Genomic DNA, 17,952 nt, shown 5'->3' with positions numbered 1-17,952 from the left:
TTCCATGCAGCTATAATCATTGCCTTATAGTCCAACGTTATGTTCCCAACTGTTAGTGGTTAGCTAGGTGCCTCTCGGAATTGGGGCAGAAAAGCAGCTGCCCTCCTCAGTCGTCATCTCTCCACTTTTCAAAGTATACCAACATATTTGACCCCACTAATAAAATCCTCGGGACGCAATCTACTGCTTGTAAATGGTGTTGCTCATTGTCAAGAAGTTGTAGGTCAGATAATAGGTGAGCTTATCTCAAAAAGCTCCTTCAGATTCTTATACACGTGCTCTAAACGTTCTAGGGCTGGAAGAATTTTGCTTCTCCTTGATGAAATGTTCACAGTTAGAAGCTATGGGATTTTGCTACTGTGGGTGGTGGAAAGCTCACTCCCACTCCATCCTAACAGTGCTCTGTTGGTCCTTGTTGTCTGTCTTCCATTCTGCATGATTAAAGGCCTTTTTAATAATAATTTTTATTCATTTTCCAAACATTTTTATACAGTCAGCTCATATTTAATCACACATTCATCAATTTTTGACTTCCCTCAGTTTCTCTGCCAATCTTTCGTTAAAATTTCTATTGTTAACGCATTTCTGAACTTATTATTGCCTTTAGCCATTCCTCTTCCTTTCTCCTACTTTCTTTTTTACAATATTTCTTAATTTTTCACAGAGACTCTTCAAAACCAACAAGCGTTGTCTGTACATCACATATGCTTTTCAGATATTCTGTAAATCTCCACCAGTCCTCAATAAACTTTTGGTCTTTCTGATATCGAATCTTCCCAGTCAGTTTGTCCAATTCTGCGTATTCAGTCAGTTTCATTCTCCATTCTTCCACTGTTGGAATTTCTTCCTGCTTCCATCTTTGCGCCAGAAGTATTCTTGCTGCTGTTACTGCGTATTGGAAAAGTTTACAGTCTTCTCTATTAATTTCATTACCTACCAATCCTAGTAGGAAGGCCTCTGGTTTTTTAACAAATATATATCTCAACATCTTTTTCAATTCATTATATATCATTTCCCAGAAGCCTTTCACCCTTTTGCACTCCCACCACATATGATAGAAAGTTCCTTCTTTTTCTTTACATTTCCAACACTTGTTACATGTTTTATACATTTTAGCCAATTTAACTGGCGTTATGTACCATCTATATACCATTTTCATTACATTTTCCTTCAACACGGTACACGCCGTAAAATTTAACCTTTCATTCCATAATTTCATCCAGTCATCATATTGTATATTATAACCGAAATCTCTGGCCCAATGTATCATTACCGATTTTACCTCTTCATCTTTTGTATGCCATTCCAGCAACATTTTATACATTTTAGACAATTTTTTATAATCATTATTCAGTACATCTATTTGAAATTTTGATTCTTTTCCTTCATATCCACACATTTTACAATCTTTTTTAAACATTTCACTAATCTGATAGTAATGCAACCAATCATAAACAAATTCTTTCACCTCTTCATAAGTTTTCATTTTCCATTTCCCCCCCTCTCTTACTATCAATTCTCCATAGGTTATCCACCTCCCCCTCATGTTTATCTTTTTCACATTCATCACTTCCAATGGGGAAATCCAATGGGGGAGTCTTGGTTCCAACAGATTTTTGTACCTCTCCCACACCTCTATCAGTGATCTTCGGAAGATGTGGTTTTCAAAACCTTTATGAATTTTTCTCTTTTCATACCATAGATAGATTAAAGGCCTTTTTAAGTGGACCCCTCTCTAGTTCTGTGAGCAGGCATTCCTGCTTTTGCCTTCCAGGCACCCTGTTTTTGCGCTTCACTTTGAGTGTGGCCCCTTCTTCACCTGGGTGTCTCTTGGCCCATTTCCTTCCTCTCCTTCCTCTTTTATTGCCCTCTCCGGTGCCTACACTTTTCTTCTCCCAAACTGCACAGTCTCTGCCCTCTAGATGCCACAGCGACCTCTAGAGGGCCACAGGTTCCTCACCCCATCTCTTCTGAAGGAGAAATTCCTGGCAGGTTGCTCATTTAGTGCCTTTCCAAGAATTTGCAAGCAGCTAAAACATCTCTCCCCACCCCCTCCGCAATTGTGCTTTGCGATTCTCTCACATTTAATATTATAGTGTGTCGAAAGCTGTGCAAGGAAATTCTCACTAATTTCTTTGCCTCTTGCATGCATTTTTTTAAGGGTGCGAATTTAACCACCAAATAGCTCCCCACCCCAAGTTGTGTCTTGCAAAGACCCTTGAAGATTTCTATCATGTGTTTATGCCTTAGGAGCTGGCCTGTTCTATTTCACAGCCCATGTTTTCCAATCCTGCCCATAGGATGTTGTCACTGTGGCGGCTCGCTGGAAAAGATTAACTGGGCTGAGTCATGAGATTTATTGGAAAAAAAATCTTATGTAAAGGAACAGGTGTGGGGGAAAGTCTCCAGCAACATTTCCACATGTATGGATCTCTTTCTCCATAGCTTGCAGTTGGAGTCAATCCCATGCACAAGTCCTGGATTAGGAAACAGGGGCGGGGATGAGATAGAAATATTTGACTACGGGGATATTAAACTACTATGTTAGATTACAAAAAATATTATTTGTTTATTAAATATATTTCCTGCACTTCCTCCAAAAGTACCCTAGGGCAGCAGCACATGAACGAGAAAACAATAGAACTTCTAAAAACAATTCCAGTACAGGTTGCAGGCTGAGATATAATTGCAGTAACAGGCATTCCTGGTCCAGGGGAGACGTACTTTTGACTTCCTGCAAACTGGTGTTTTGTTAAATCAGGAACCAGCTTTGTGAAAGCATGCTTCTACCCTTTCCCTTCCCAACGTTAAGCATGGTTTCACTTTCTTTGTGCTATGTTTGAAGTGGGGGTGGTCAGGCTTGGACACCTTGATTCTTCCATGTGTTTTTAAATCTATTTAAGAAACTTATATCCCATCATTTCCACCGTTATGGTCTCTGAGGCTTAACAGCATGAAAACGTAATTAAAAATACCCACAACAACAGATTAAAGCAAAGCAACCTTAAAAACCAAAACCAGCAAGATGCTTCCTTGAAAGCAGCTAAAAGCAGGTTGATTTATTATTATGAAAAGTTCTAGTCAATAGGGTAGAGTTAACCTGACATCTAAAGATAAAAAAGGACGTTTTTAGGAGCCTGTGGGGGGAGGGAGTTCTATAACTCATAGACCACCACAGAAAAGTCACCCAGTAACCATAGAAGGGCCTATGGAAGTAATAGCCTCCAGTTAACATTGGACTCCAACTCCCATCAGCCCTATCCCATCAGCATGGCCAATTGTCACAGATGATGGAGGTTGTAGCCCAGCAACATCTGGAGGGGGACCACTTTGGCCTTCCCATTATATGATAACCTCACTCGACGGGCTGGTTTGTATAGGGCAGGGTTTCCCAAACTTGGGTCTCCAGCTGTTTTTGGACTACCGTTCCCATCATCCCTGACCACTGTTCCTGCTACCTAGGGATGATGGGAGTTGTAGTCCAAAAACAGCTAGAGACCCAAGTTTGGGAAACCCTGGTAGAGGAGAAGGCAGTGCACTTTTTAACGACTGGGGGATAGCTTTGCTGCAAGGCCTTATGAAGCCATTAACGCTGTAAGTGTTGAGCTTCATTTGGGAGACTGCATTGGGATTATAATCTTTTTCTCCCTGCGGATATGGATAAATAATTCCCACCCTCCCACATCAACCCTACCCTATTGTTTCTTGCCTGCGGGCATGAAATTTTTTAATCACACTCCTCTCCCAAGTTCAGAAGACAATGCGCCATCCAGATTGTGCAACATTTCTTACTTCTCCATTGGGATTCCATTGATATCATTGGGGCTGCTGAATATTTATACCAAGTAGCTAATTCATGCCCTTAGGAAATAAATATTCTGGTATAAACGGATGACGTGGTCTTTTGCTGTTGTTTTCATTCTTGGATAATTATTTGTTAACGTTTTATTTAGGGAGATTCTGGAGGGGTGGGTGTGTGTGGAGAAGTTGTGGTTGGTTCTGCAAGCTTTCTGCATGGTGTTCTCTCAGTGTGGAGAGAATACCAGCAGGTTGCGTATGAAAACTGCAACCTGTTACATAAACATGTGGCACAGGGGATTCTTAAATCAGAGTCAATGCATTGCCAGACATAGTTCTGCCTGTTACCCCTCTCAAGTCCCGTCCACATCATGAAGTCAGGGCAGAGTTATGCCTGGTGATGAGTGATGCTCTCAGGTACTGTGTGGAAGTCTGGGAGATCAGCAGCAGATGGGACCAGAGCCAATGATAGGCAGAGCCAACTAACTTAGGTGTTTTCCCCATCATCTTACGGGCCATGGCTCAGTGGTAGATCATCCGCCTTGCATGCAGAAGGCCCCAGGTGTAAGCTGTGGGAATTTGCACTTGCAAGGACAATGCCTCCTGATTGCCAGAAGACAAGAAAGAGAGAGAGACATTCTTAGCAGATTCGCGGATGTTCCTAACTTATGCAAATAAGTCTACCAATGAAAGACCTGTGCTAGTCACCTTTGAATGCATGGCTGCTGTGACTATGAATAACAACAACAACAACAATTTATTATTTATACCCCGCCCATCTGGCTGGGCTTCCCCAGCCGCTCTGGGCGGCTTCCAACAAAATATTAAAATACCGTAGTACATCAAACATTAAAAGCTTCCCTAAACAGGGCTGCCTTCAGATGTCTTCTAAAAGTCTGGTAGTTGTTGTTCTCTTTGACATCTGATGGGAGGGCGTTCCACAGGGCAGGTGCCACTACCAAGAAGGCCCTCTGCCTGGTCCCCTGTAACTTGGCTTCTCGCAGTGAGGGACCCGCCAGAAGGCCCTCGGCGCTGGACCTCAGTGTCTGGGTAGAACGATGGGGGTGGAGACGCTCCTTCAGATATACTAGACTGAGGCTATTTAGGGCTTTAAAGGTCAGCACCAACACTTTGAATTGTGCTTGGAAACGTAAGACTTGGTTAATGTTAATGCCCCCCCCCACGTTTTCCTCCAAAATGAAGCAGTTCACGTTGTTAGTCCATTGAGCTTAGTACTGTCTGCACTGATTGGCAACAGCTCTCCAGGGTTTCAGACATTGAGTCTTTCCAAGGCCTACCTGGAGCTGCCAGGGATTGAACCCTTCTGCATGCAAAGGAATGGCTTTATCTCTGAGCCTATGCTCCTTCCTCAAGGCCACTGAGGGCCGGTGCCGTTTGGCAGGTAGTTTTATTTTTTCCTGAACCTGGATATCCTTGCTAAGTGAAAGGAAGGCTGGCATTAGCAGAGAGTGGGAGGGACGGTCTCCATGGAGACTCGACCTTTGGAAACCCTTCTCAATATTCCTTGCCCTGTTAGGCAAGAAGCTGCCCGCAGAATACTTGCAAATGTCAAAGCCATTGCTAGAAAGATATTTGGTGGTTCCTAGGAAACTTCAGTTTCCCATATTACTTTTCCCCTTCTTGCCGCTTCTGAGCACAGAAGACGCTGTTCAGCCTAAGAGATATCAGCGACCGGAGGGTCAAATGCTCAACAGAGCCACTCCTCAGACTGCAAAGGACAAAGCAGTCATCTTAAAGCCGGCTGTCCTTTAGCAGTCACCTTTTAAGGTAATAGCCTACCCAAGCCAGACAACATTTGGTGCACGTTGTCATTCAGTGGTCTCTTATTTGACAGTGTCAGCTCTTGCTATTCCGAACATTTTCTTAATCATAAGCATGAGCTTCTGTGACAAGAGCTTGAAAAGGTTGCATACATTTTTGTTTTAAATTATAGCTTGCTGGTACTGTCGTCTATCTAATCACTATCTTCCTGGCGTGTCTTTCAGGTGGGTAGTGCTTGAGGACAGTGTGGAAGCCGCTGTTCTCAGTTCTCTGAGCATTACAGGAGGAGAAGGGTGGTGGGTAGGAGATTTCATCTCCTTCATTGGTCCTCTAGCAATTGGTATGTAACCATAGCTCAGTCTGAGGTCCACCTCACAGACAAAGACAATAGACTGGAGGTCAGCTCATCAAGTCTGGCCTCCTATGGAGTACTGCCTGACTTCCCAAATTGCTAACTTACAGTGCAGTCCTAACCATGTCTACTCAGTCCTATTGAATTCAGTGGGGCATATTCCCAGGTTAAGTGGGTTTAGGATTGTGGCTCTGGTAAAGAGAGAGAGATATGTGAAGGGCGTTGTGTCTGTGATAACAAAATGTGCAATCAGTTTACTTTCTGGTCAGGTCCAGCCCTACCAATAGCAGGGTGTCAGTCGCCTTGTGTGACAGGAATTAGAGGGCACCAGTGGTAGCCCTCATAGGTTTCTGTGTGCCACAAATCTGTAGCTGTGTGTGCCACAGGCTTGCCATACATCTCTTAAAGTAGCCTCTTGCTCTCCGGTGCATTGAAGTCATATTCAAATGCCAGTCCAGTCAGCTTCTGTACATGGAATGTGGGCAGGACGCCATCTTGTTCTTCACCTCAGGCAGCAAAATGTACTGGGCCTGGCCCAGTTGGAGGGATAAGGAATTCAGGCCTTGGTCCTCTGCCCCTTTCCATTTGCAGAACCTAAAAGGAACATAGTCTCCGACCAACCATTAAAACCATATTCTTCAATAGGTGGCCATAAGTCTCATCACTCCTGCCAAACTTGACTTAGTAGCTCCCTGAATTGGCCCACTTCCCTCCCCAAAAGACTACTGCTTTGCAACAGTGGTCTCTTGCTGATATGTGCTATCCATTGCTGTGCAGGCTTGAAGTTTGAAGAACTGCAGGAGAAATTTGGGGCCGAATTCTTCAACATCTGCTTTGACGAGAACGAGCGGGTCCTGCGAGCCGTGGGTGGCACCTTGCAAGATTTCTTCAATGGCTTTGACGCTTTGCTGGAGCACATCAGGACTTCGTTTGGAAGGCAGGCCACTTCGGAATCCCCTTCTTTCCTATGCAAAGAGCTTCCCGAAGGCAACCTGATGCTCCACTACTTCCACCCTCATCAGATTGTTGGGTTCGCCATGGTGGGTATGGTCAAGGCGGCGGCCAGGAAAATCTACCAACTGGAAGTCGAAGTGGAGCCAATTGCAAACGACAAGTTGTGCCCCGAGGACTCAAACCCGGGCAACTGCAGCTGCCTGACTTTCGTCATCAAAGAGCGCGAAAATGCAAACATCACAAAAGCACTTCCTCTAGGCTCTTCCCAGTCCCCCTCGGACCTGAGGATAAGCATCAGCAACTTCTGCCGCGCTTTCCCCTTCCACCTGATGTTTGATCCCAGCATGCTAGTGCTGCAGTTAGGGGAAGGGCTCCGGAAACAGCTCAGATGCGATGCTCACAAGACGCTGAGGTTCCAAGACTGTTTCGAGATCGTTTCCCCAAAAATCAGTGCCACGTTTGAGCGAGTCCTCCTGAGGCTGTCGACACCCTTCGTGATCCGAACCAAACTTGAAGCGTCTGGCTCTGAAAATAAAGACAAGGTAATACCGTTACGTTTAGCCTGCTTAAAAAAAAAAAAGGTTTGTTGGCAGATCAAGGAGTCTTCTAGCAAGCACGATCCGTAAAACTGAGGGGGAAACAACATTTCGTAAGGGCCAAATTAGACAAATTAGATCTGTGGATCTCCCAATGATCCGCTGGGGTGATTGGCACTGTTCTCTGTTTTACATTGCTGGAGTCATTTTATGGAGTGTTACTTCTCTCCCAGTCCCCTCCTTCAGGTGCTTTCCCTCACCTAAATAGTTTAAATATGAACAAATTAATTTTCACTGATGAAAGACTTTTAATAAATTGCTTCACTCAAGAGATCTTTTTAAATCCATATGTATTTTTTTCACCTTATGAAATCAACAGGTCTGATGCTAGCCAAGTCATTTAACTTCATAACTCATAGCCCTGAATTGTTGTTTGTTGTTGTTTTGTCCCATTTAAAATTCAAATAGAATGGCCTGAATGTTATTGGACCATGAGGGACATCTGCCAGGTATAATTTTGGGGCTCTAATTCTTCCTTCATTCACAATCACTGAACGACGACGACGACAACAACAACAAACTTGACACTTGGCTGTTGTCTGCAGCCTATGTATAAAAATCCCAGATTCAAATTATGGATGTTTTGTCCCTTCCTTCTCTCCCCCCCCCCCCCCAATATTCCTCACGCTTAGTTGTCAAAACTTGTTTAGACTCTGATGGTTTCCAAAATGAATTACGTTGGCTAATTTGACAGCTGTCAGTGGCTGTAAATGAGAAAAGTGAAAGAATAGATGGCAACGTGGTTTTTTTAAAATAAAAAAAATCACCCAACACACTAATGGTTGTGCTTCATTGAACTTTAATAGCATCTTGGATAGCCACTTAGCATTTTTAATTAGGGATATGCAAAGCTTTCCCTATTAATTCCAATGATGCTGAACATTGCATTTTGTTTGGATTTACTTGGGAAAGCTGGTATATGTTATTCACAAGGGAACAAGTTTTTTGAATGTTTAGTTTGCATGTTAGTCTGCATCCTAGCATGAGTGCCCATTGGAGAAAAGAGGTGGGAGAATAATGCAATTAAAAGTTTCCCCATTCAAAGTAAGAACTGGCTTGCTTCCACTTATGTTCTGGTGTAATTCCACTTATGTTCTGGTGTAATCCTCAGGAGATTCTTGGATATGGGAGGGGTGAAATCTCCTCATCCTCCCCCATTTCATCCGACCATTTCAAGAATCTTTAACATAACTGCAATTTGCACACACACTCCAAAAGTTGTTCTCTGCTTACAACCTTGGTAACATTTTTGCAGGTATCTCTCTCCCCCCTTATCTAAGACACTTTATCACATCATTAAACAGTTACCACAACCTCTCTGTGTCTATTAGGAAAGAGTTAAAACATAAACCTCAGCCTGTAACTCACACAAAATACACATTGTGAATACACAAATGAATAAGCAGCTTCTGGAAAAAATCTTCACACACATTTCTTTCTCTCAGATACAAATTGACATTTCTAATTAGGCAGATTTGAACAAACCACTTTAAACACATGCTTGCTCCTTCAATCCTGATCCTTCAAATGTCAGGTAAGGAAATAAACGAAGCGTTTTGTGCTACTACTCTCAGCACACTTCATGCTAGGTTTAAAAACCCCACCAGAGTTGCATGTGACCGCAGCCTTTGCAAACTCTTCAGAAAACCTTTTCGGTGGTACACCCTTGGTTGCTCTCTCAGATCTGCGCAAAACCTTTTGATCCACTTGTTCTGGTGCTTCCTCCTCTTCAGGAGAATGGGGAGCTAAAGTATATGAAGCTGCTAAGTCTGAATCAGCGTCAGACTCACCTGAGGCTTTTGGGCTCTGATAATCTGTGCCATCATCTGGAACTACATTGGCATCAGGATTATCAATCACATCAGAACTTGCCTCCCTTTTAACTTTCTTTGCCCCTTTTGCACCATCATCACAAATGGGATGGCACTGAAAAACGCCAACTCTGTCCCATTGTGGATTGTCATCAATGCTCCTGGTCAGCCTTATGGTTTTCGTGTCTGTGATCAGGACACGATAAGACCCTTTCTCATATCCTAGGAAAACACCATGTTCTCCACGCTTACTCAGTTTGTCACCCTGCGAGGTGTGCACCCAAACCTCCGACCCAAAAATTTTAAAGTGCTTCACACATGGCTTCCTTCCGTGAAGCATCTCATACGGGGTGCAATTTACACTAGACTGGTACCTCCTGTTATACACGTGACAGAAAAACGAAAGAGCTTCGGCCCAAAAGGGATTGGGCAGCCCCGAATCATGTAACAATGTTCTAATTCCTTGCTGCAGGGTCTGGTTTATTGTCTCACATAAACCATTCTGCCAGGGCGATCTGGGCGTGGCAGTCCTATGCTCAATGCCCTGTTCAGAAAGAAAAGCCTCAAACTCCTCTGAACAAAACTCTCCACCCCTGTCTGTGAAAATACAACGTACATTCTCATTATGTCCATTCCTGAGCCATTTACAAAACTGACGAAACTTAGTAAAGGCTTCAGACTTTTTCTGCAGCATATAGACCCAAACATATTTCGAATAGGAGTCTATCAGAACCATGAAAAACCTTGAATTGCCTCTAGAGAGCGCTAGAGGCCCCACTAAGTCTGCATGAATGACTTTGTATGGTTTCTTGGCCTCTCTCCCAGACTCTGTACCTTTGGGAGCTTGCCTTGCCTTACTCTCAGCACAAGAAACACATTTCATGTGGTAGGGACATTCTTTCAGCTTCATACCCTGAACCATATCAGGCATTTTTGCCACAGCCTGGAAATTCAAATGACCATAAACACGGTGGTAATAATGAATACATTGGTCATGTAACTTCTCATTCTTATCAATAGACAAATTGCAACACTCTTTCTCAGTTGCTTCTGCAGTACCAGTACCTGAAACAAAAGGCAATTGATACAGACCATTTACAGATTTTGCATATAGAATGAGCTTGCCATCTCAACGAATTTCACAGCGAGATTTAGCAAACACCACCTTAAAACCCTGATGATCAAGCTGGGAAACACTCAACAAATTGTCCTGAATATCAGGCGCATACAGGACATTCTGAATTGTTGCATTCAGGCTCTTTAAGAACACAGTTCCCTTAGCCTCACTCGTGAGAACTGTCCCATCTGCTTGATGAATTACTTTCTCTTGCTTCTCAAGCTGAACAAAGAGATCCTTATCTTTGGCTACGTGGTTGGTACAGCCAGAGTCGATCACGAAGAAACTCCGCCCACGTTGATTGCAGCAGCGAGAGATCAAAACCTTTGAAGTAGCAGGTGCTTGGGGATTTCGTCCTCCTCCCCCTCTGCCTCTGAAGTTTCCCTTTTTCTTTGAAGATTTCTTGCAGCACTGAAAACTCAAATGGCCTTGTGCTCCACATGAAAAGCACCGCCTCAACTTTAGTGCTTTAACAGCAGCAGTTTCACTTTCACTTTCCCCTGCTGAAGACTCAGGCACATTTTCAAGCACATTTTTAGCAGCACAATCCCGGCTTTCTCTAACAGCCTGTCTGCAATCCCACTCATTCAAGAGCACGCTAGACACATAATCTTCTGTTAGCCGGTCAGCAGGCATTGTAGAAATCTGGGCACCTACTCCATCGTAAGAATCATCTAGGCTATTTATCATCAGCATTGCAAACACAGCCTCTGAAATAGCCAGGTCTCACTGAACAAGGTCCTGTCTGAGACGCTTTAACTGAGATAGATGGCTAGGCAAATCACCACCTTTCTGCAACTGTAACCTGCACAGCTTCTTGAAGAAAATCACACTGGAACCAGCATTTTGTCTCAGATGCATATCTCTCAACTTATGCCAAACAGCTTGTGCAGTCTCTTGACCCTCTAAGTTCACCAGCAAGTGGTCTGAAACACTCAAAACAACTGTCCCTCGGGCTTCCATATCTGCAGCATGCCCAATCATCATCATCCTTATCTGGAGGGTCATCTTCTATCGTGTGAAATAGCTTTTCCCTTTGTAAAAGCGCTTTCATCTTAACTTGCCAAACTGCATAGTTTTCAGGCGTGAGGAGGGGAAAAGATAGAGCCATCTGGCTAGAATGTGCACAGGCCATGTCTGCTATTACTTAGAGCAAGACACTTCCCTCGTACAAACACAGATAAAGCCTTGGACTTCTTCAGCCACTCTCTCTCCCACTCAGAGCGCAATTAACAGGCAAACAGGGATGCTATCTTCTTTCTTTGGCAGTCAGCAACATACCTCAAGCAGCAGCAACAGCAACAGCGGCAGCTTGAACACTCTGCTCCAACACAGCTCTGCTTCTAGGCACCACAAATCAGTCCAGCATGCAGCCTCCGTTCCGCCGTCCAGCGATCAGCAACAGACACCTCTGACGACTGGGACGACTGGAACAACGACTGGTCAGACGACTGGGCCCATAACCGATGTCAGCATCGCCCTTGAGCCAGTGTACCAACTGGACTCATGCACTACAGCCCCGACTGGGCTAGGCGAGCTGGGTAGCACTGCCAGAGACCTCCTTTCTCACAGGAACAGGTCACAGTGCTGTGGACTCACAGCTTGGAGCTGAGAGCACCGGATTCACTGTCTCAATAATGCAGTCGTTGCGCAGCAGCGTTTTGCAGAGCCTTGCAGAGTATAAACCACTCGGAGAGCAGCTCTGTAAAATATCTTCCTTTATTCTATAACTACAGCTATAATACAAAACTATATACAGAGCTAAATATTCTGAGCATAAATCAATGCTATACTCTGAGTGCCTGCAGCTGCTCTTAGCAGCAATCTTATCTATAAACACGATCTCTTGCACTCTCTCTCTGACACACTGACTGACTCTCTCACACACACACTGATTCACTCACTTGACTAATTAAGTAGAGAGCAGTACGTTGCTCCTCCTCTCTGTAGAATCAGCAGGCTCCTTAGGAGATTCTTGGATATGGGAGGGGTGAAATCTCCTCAGTAATATCAACTGCTTTCTTTGCTTATTGTCATTCCCTATCGATGTGTTGCATGTCTTGCTCTTGAGAAACGTGTCAGCTACTTCACAAAAGACATGGCTATTGCACACCCTTCTTTGTTGCCTGTAATTGGAAGCTGTTGTGAAATATCTAGTGGAAAGTTATTATTTCTTTGCAACTTTATAATTACTATTAAAAGGATCTACAATTACTATTTAAAGGATCTACAAATAAGAGTTCAGAAACTCTTCTTTATCTGCAGTACTTTTCTGCAAAGATGCAGTTACAGCTTCTGAATACAGAAATTGCAAAAAAAAATCCACCCCCATTTTCATTTGTTTTTTTTTCCAGGTACGTCAATAAAAACATTATTGTTATTTGCAGCCTTTTGTGATTAAATAGGGCATAACAACAACCTCAGATCGACGTGATTGATCTGTTCTTTGTTGATCAACTTAGAACCCGAGGACCCAAGAATGAAGTGAAACGCAGAAAGAAGTACCATATTTTTCGCTCTATAAGACGCACCAGACCACAAGACACACCTAGTTTTTGGAGGAAGAAAACAAGAAAAAAATTATTCTGAATCTCAGAAGCCAGAACAGCAAGAGGGATCGCTGTGCAGTGAAAGCAGCAATCCCTCTTGCTGTTCTGGCTTCTGGGATAGCTGCGCAGCCTGCATTCGCTTCATAAGACGCACACACATTTCCCCTTACTTTTTAGGAGGGAAAAAGTGAGTCTTATAGAGCAAAAAATATGGTATATTTGGAGCAAAACATGCATTTACCTTCCTGGGTTTAGAATTGATAAAAGTTATATACCGGTATTCACTCATGGCCTGGTTTGAAAATCTGAAGTAGTAAAAAACCAAGACCTTCGTTTGTATAGATTTCTATTTTGTTTGCCTTTTCTTTTCTTTTGCCATCTGAAGCTAAGAAATAAGGTGCAAAGACAGGAGAGGAAGAAACTTATTGCCATATTTCCTCCTATTCACTACTGGGTGCTGTGGCTGTTCCTTTGCCTTGAAATTGCAGCAAAGAAGGAAGGATAGCTGTGTCTCTTCTCTGCATAGCTTGTTATGAAACTGAAACCGTTAGGGCTTCTGGGAAGGGATATGATGTCATTTCCTTTTCTTTTTCTGGGATGTTGTATATTCAAAAAGAAACTTAAATGACACTGCTTTCCTTCCCAGGAGCAGTTGAGGTTTCAGTTGGCTGCAGCAGAGACAATTTTAGGGTGGTGCAACCACTGTGGTTGCAGGGAGCACCAAAACAAAGCTGTAGAGGCAGCATTGAGAGGCAGGAGGTGCCCAATTTTAGTGTCACACAGGTTGTCACTGAAATTTGAGAGCCCAAAGTCCGCCCCTGTGAAGTGAACCTAAACTTGCAGTTAGGGATGTGGGAGAAATTTGATTTTGTTTGCATTTCAATGAGTATACCTAATTCACACTTCCCGAAGCAACATGCACACAGAAACACAATTATTCTTTGAAGAAATGAAGTGTCTCTGAATTGTGCAATGCAGGTCTCCAAACAAATGTAACATGCCCTGGGACGTGAGAGTGAAGGGTGGGTAAATATTATTATAACTATTAATGACAACAACTACCAGTGTACAAATATTGCATTGTATTGGGGGAAAGTGTACATTAAAAATGCATATATTTAGTGAATATTACATACAAACAAAAGCATCGTATTAGCGAATCGGCTTGTAACAATATGTGTATTGGTTGAAACTACATATAAAAATGTGTTTGTTAGGAGAAACATGCAGTAAAATGGCGGTGAGTTTTCATGAGCATTTGTAAAAAGGAGAAGAATGGCAAAAAGCTGCAGAAGTGTGGAGAATTGAATTTAAAATTGGGGGGAAATGACACACAAATTGAAATGGACTGATTTGTCTGTCTCTGGTAGCGATGGCAATGCAGCTTAGCTGCCAACTTGCTTTTATTTAAGTAGGTGGAAAAGAAGAGAAACACATCCCTAACGCCACCCACTCTGTTGCCTGCAGAGCTTAGGGCCTGGGGAGAAGAAGCACGGCCCTGTAGGTCCTTCCTTAACAATACCCCTGGGGCCGCCAGTCCAATCCTGTCTGCCATTCCTTCACTTTATTCTGAAGCACTTGTACTGCAGACTCAGGCACAGATGCCTCCTCTGAGGGAAGATGATTCTTCCGGCTCCTGGCATGAGCATCTCTGATAGTTTGTTCAGGGACTCTGCCACCTCCTTGGGCTGTTTGGGTTGCTGTTCAGGCTCAGCTTCCCGACTGGAAGGTGACAGGCCTGTGGATTCTCAGGGAGATGCAGTATACTCCGAATGGCATATACTTAATGAGGGCATGATTGGATGGTGCCAGCGTAATGATACAGCCAAAATAACCTGCCCTCAGAGGAGACTGTTTGGATGAAAAACAAGCCAAGAGGTGTTTCCTCACTAAAAATCTGCTATATGTTTTGGAAAGTTGTTTGTCTTTCTGTTCCCTTACAATATTGCAACCAGAATTGTTGATACTCTTATTATTTGTTGAATTTATATACCGCCCTATACTTGGAGGTCTCAGGGCAGTTCACAGAATAAAATCAAAATATAAAACCACAAAATGCATAATCAAAATAAAAGCAACAACCCAATAAAACCCCTCCCTCCCAAATAAAACCCCACTTCATTTTAAAAGGGCATAGGGTGCCAATAAAATCAAACAAAGGCAAAAAGGAACGTTTTTGCCTGCTGCCTAAAGGCGTATAATGAAGAATTAGGTTTTGTCTGTGTCTGGGTACGATTTGACTCCATTTTGAATCAAGATGGCAGGTTGAATCTTTTAAGAACGGCACTGATTTTAACCGCTGATTTCAAAACTTCGCCGCTTTGTTGTTGTTGTTGTTGTTTTGGCTTCTTAGAATCGTTGGGCATTTCTGCATTTTATTTAAGTTCCACATATGCGCACACACACACACACACACACACACACACCCCTCACATTTTATTTTAAGGCTTTTTTCTTTTCCAAATCCCTACTCAGGGATGAAAACACTTGAGGGCCCTTTTCTCTCTGTCTCTGTCTCTCTGCCTGATTTATCTTGTTGGGAGTTAAACTTGGGGAAAGCGAGCTACATGCAGTGCCTTGATTCCTGGAAGAGCAGTGGGATATTAATGCAATACATGAATAAAAACAATTGGTACAGCACACTGACATACCCAGTAGCAGAATCTTGAGTTTAAATAACTGTTGCATTGGAGCGATAATCTTACATATTATATTAGAGGCCCATAAAGGGGATTCGAGAGAGCTTTTACACCTTGCTACTCATTTTAAAAATGCCAAAAGGAAAGAGCTTGTTCTACTGTTAAGTGTTTCCAGGAGAAGCTTCATGAAAATTTGTAGAAGGTCGTACAATCATAATGGGGAGAAATATTACGCTGCCGGAGGGCTGAGGGTGGAAGCACCGCCATCAAAACTGACGTTGAGCAGACTCACAATTTCATTTAACGTTCGCTCAAATATGTGTCCTTGTCTCTTAGCTGGAATGCTAAACATTAAAAAGAGCCTCAGATTTCCCTCACCCGACAGGTCTTTCATCCTTGTAGTCTCTGTTTGTGAATCACGAAGAATTCAGTTCTCCGGTATTGGGCCAACATTCTGTTCTCTCACTTGAACACGGAGTTTATGGCACTGAGCTCTGGGAATATGGGGGACGAAATGGCACAAGATGCTTTAGCCATCCAACTAGCACTCTTAAGATCTGAGATCTTTCTGCTTTGATCCGACGGTGGCAGCTTAGAGAGGCCCCTGCTATGTGCTTTGTGGGCCATTTGGGAAATGGGTTGAAATTACAGAGGCCCTTGGGTATGTTGGGAATAGAACACTTCCAGACTCGTAAACAGTCTCTCAAAAATAAGCATTGCCTTCGCTCAGAGCCCAGTTCTCCCCACTGTGTCAAATGTTCACTTACGGATAATTAAGTGTGATGTGTCCAATGACGGCAGGGGGTTGGACGAAACGGTGGGAGAAATGTCATGCTGTCCAGCTCAGGCTGTTACTAATAAGAAAGGCTTGGCAGGCTTTGGGGTTTCATATTTTTGGCTAAAGCAGACCATTAAAATAAATAAATAAACAAAATGCTCCGTTGCGTGTACTTCTCCACCAGGAACAGAAGCGGGAGAGGTTTGAAATTGGTCAAATAATTGTTGAGCATCTAAAGCATTCATATATGAGAAAGGCAACAAAGATCAGGGTAATACCAATTATAGCAACAGCTCTTTTGTAGAACAGAGCTTGCAGAGTCTACTTAATTATTTTCGAAAGCAGTGAAGGTGGGTAGTGGGCCAGAGCTGCTCTCCAAAACACAGTGGCTCAAAAGCAGTGAACTTACACTTAAATAAGTCTGGATAGGACTACGGCAGCCACTCAAATTATTCCAGATTTTGCAACTCTGTCTTGTGCATGTTTACTCAGAAGTAAAACAACGACCACCAACTAAAGTCTGAAGATTAGAATTCACAAAACACTGGGCTTTCAGACTTGCCTTGCTTGTAAGTTCTGGACTACAACTCATTTGAAGTACAGCCAGCCTGTCGCAAAGCTTATCTTATGCTGCAGAGCCCAATCCTACGATGATTATGCAGAAATGTGGAGATTACTCCCCTCCTTTTCCGTTGCTGACTCTGTTGCTCTCTTTCTGCCTTTGTTTTCTCTGCACTGCGAGTTTCTAAAAATGGATCTGGATGCCCACACTAGAGCTAAGCTTGAATGTAGAGCTGGAATAAGTATCTATCTAATCTTACATCTTCTCGTGTTTATCTCAATGGTGCTTACTTTCAAATAACCCAACAAGTTGTGGGAGAAGTTGGCCACTGATCAGTCTTTTTCGTTCCTCTGATTGCCATTATACTTTTCTCATGGATATAAATTAGCATCCTCAATCAATCAATCAATCAATCCTCAATTAAGATGCAGAGTTATATGGACAGATAATTGACATTCCTGCCCCTTTTGTCCCCTTCCCTTTTCAACCCTCTGTTTTTTTCTTATTTCTTTTATTTTTCTCTGCCTCTCTGAAGAAGCATGATTGTTTTAAATGTTTTTTATTGCAAATGTGATAGGTCATATCCCATTCTATAGTGTAAATATTTTTCATCTTTCTATATATAGATAAATAAAACCTCATCTTCACTGTCAGCATAGGAACTTAACTTTGATTGATCTCACAGTGCCTTGAGCAATACATATCCTTGAAGTCTGAGGCTGAGGTCTGTTAAGGGTGCTTGGAATTGTGGCTCTTTGAAGGCTAAACTACAGTTCCCATGCTTCTCTTGGGGAAAATCTTCTGCTTTAAATGTATGGTGTGTACACAGACTGAGTTTGACTAAGCAAGGTTGATTAAACCCTGGAAGAATTGCTTTTGTTTCCTTTTCTGATTTTTACTGGAGCTTAATAAAATACTGCTACACCTGAAGTCCTTAGCTTCTGTAGGGTTGCTTTACTTGTGCATTCATTTGCCATTCAGCTGAAGCCATGACCTGGAAAATCCTATAAGCTT

General features: G+C 42.9%; 1 protein-coding gene across 2 annotated transcripts in view; it reads left to right on the top strand.

Annotated features, from left to right (window-relative positions):
* GUCY1A2 (guanylate cyclase 1 soluble subunit alpha 2) overlaps positions 1–17,952 on the top strand; it is a 176,553-nt gene that overhangs the window by 25,876 nt on the left and 132,725 nt on the right. For both annotated transcript variants that reach the window (XM_079973698.1, XM_079973699.1), the window contains exon 4: positions 6,710–7,428. In XM_079973698.1, coding sequence (XP_079829824.1) covers positions 6,710–7,428 — 719 coding nt within the window. The remainder of the gene's footprint in view (positions 1–6,709; positions 7,429–17,952) is intronic.

Source organism: Podarcis cretensis, assembly GCF_951804945.1.
Source record: "Podarcis cretensis genome assembly, chromosome: 4".
Lineage (NCBI taxonomy): Eukaryota > Metazoa > Chordata > Lepidosauria > Squamata > Lacertidae > Podarcis > Podarcis cretensis.
Note: the sequence above shows the minus strand (reverse complement) of the source record. Positions and strands in the feature narration are given on the sequence as shown.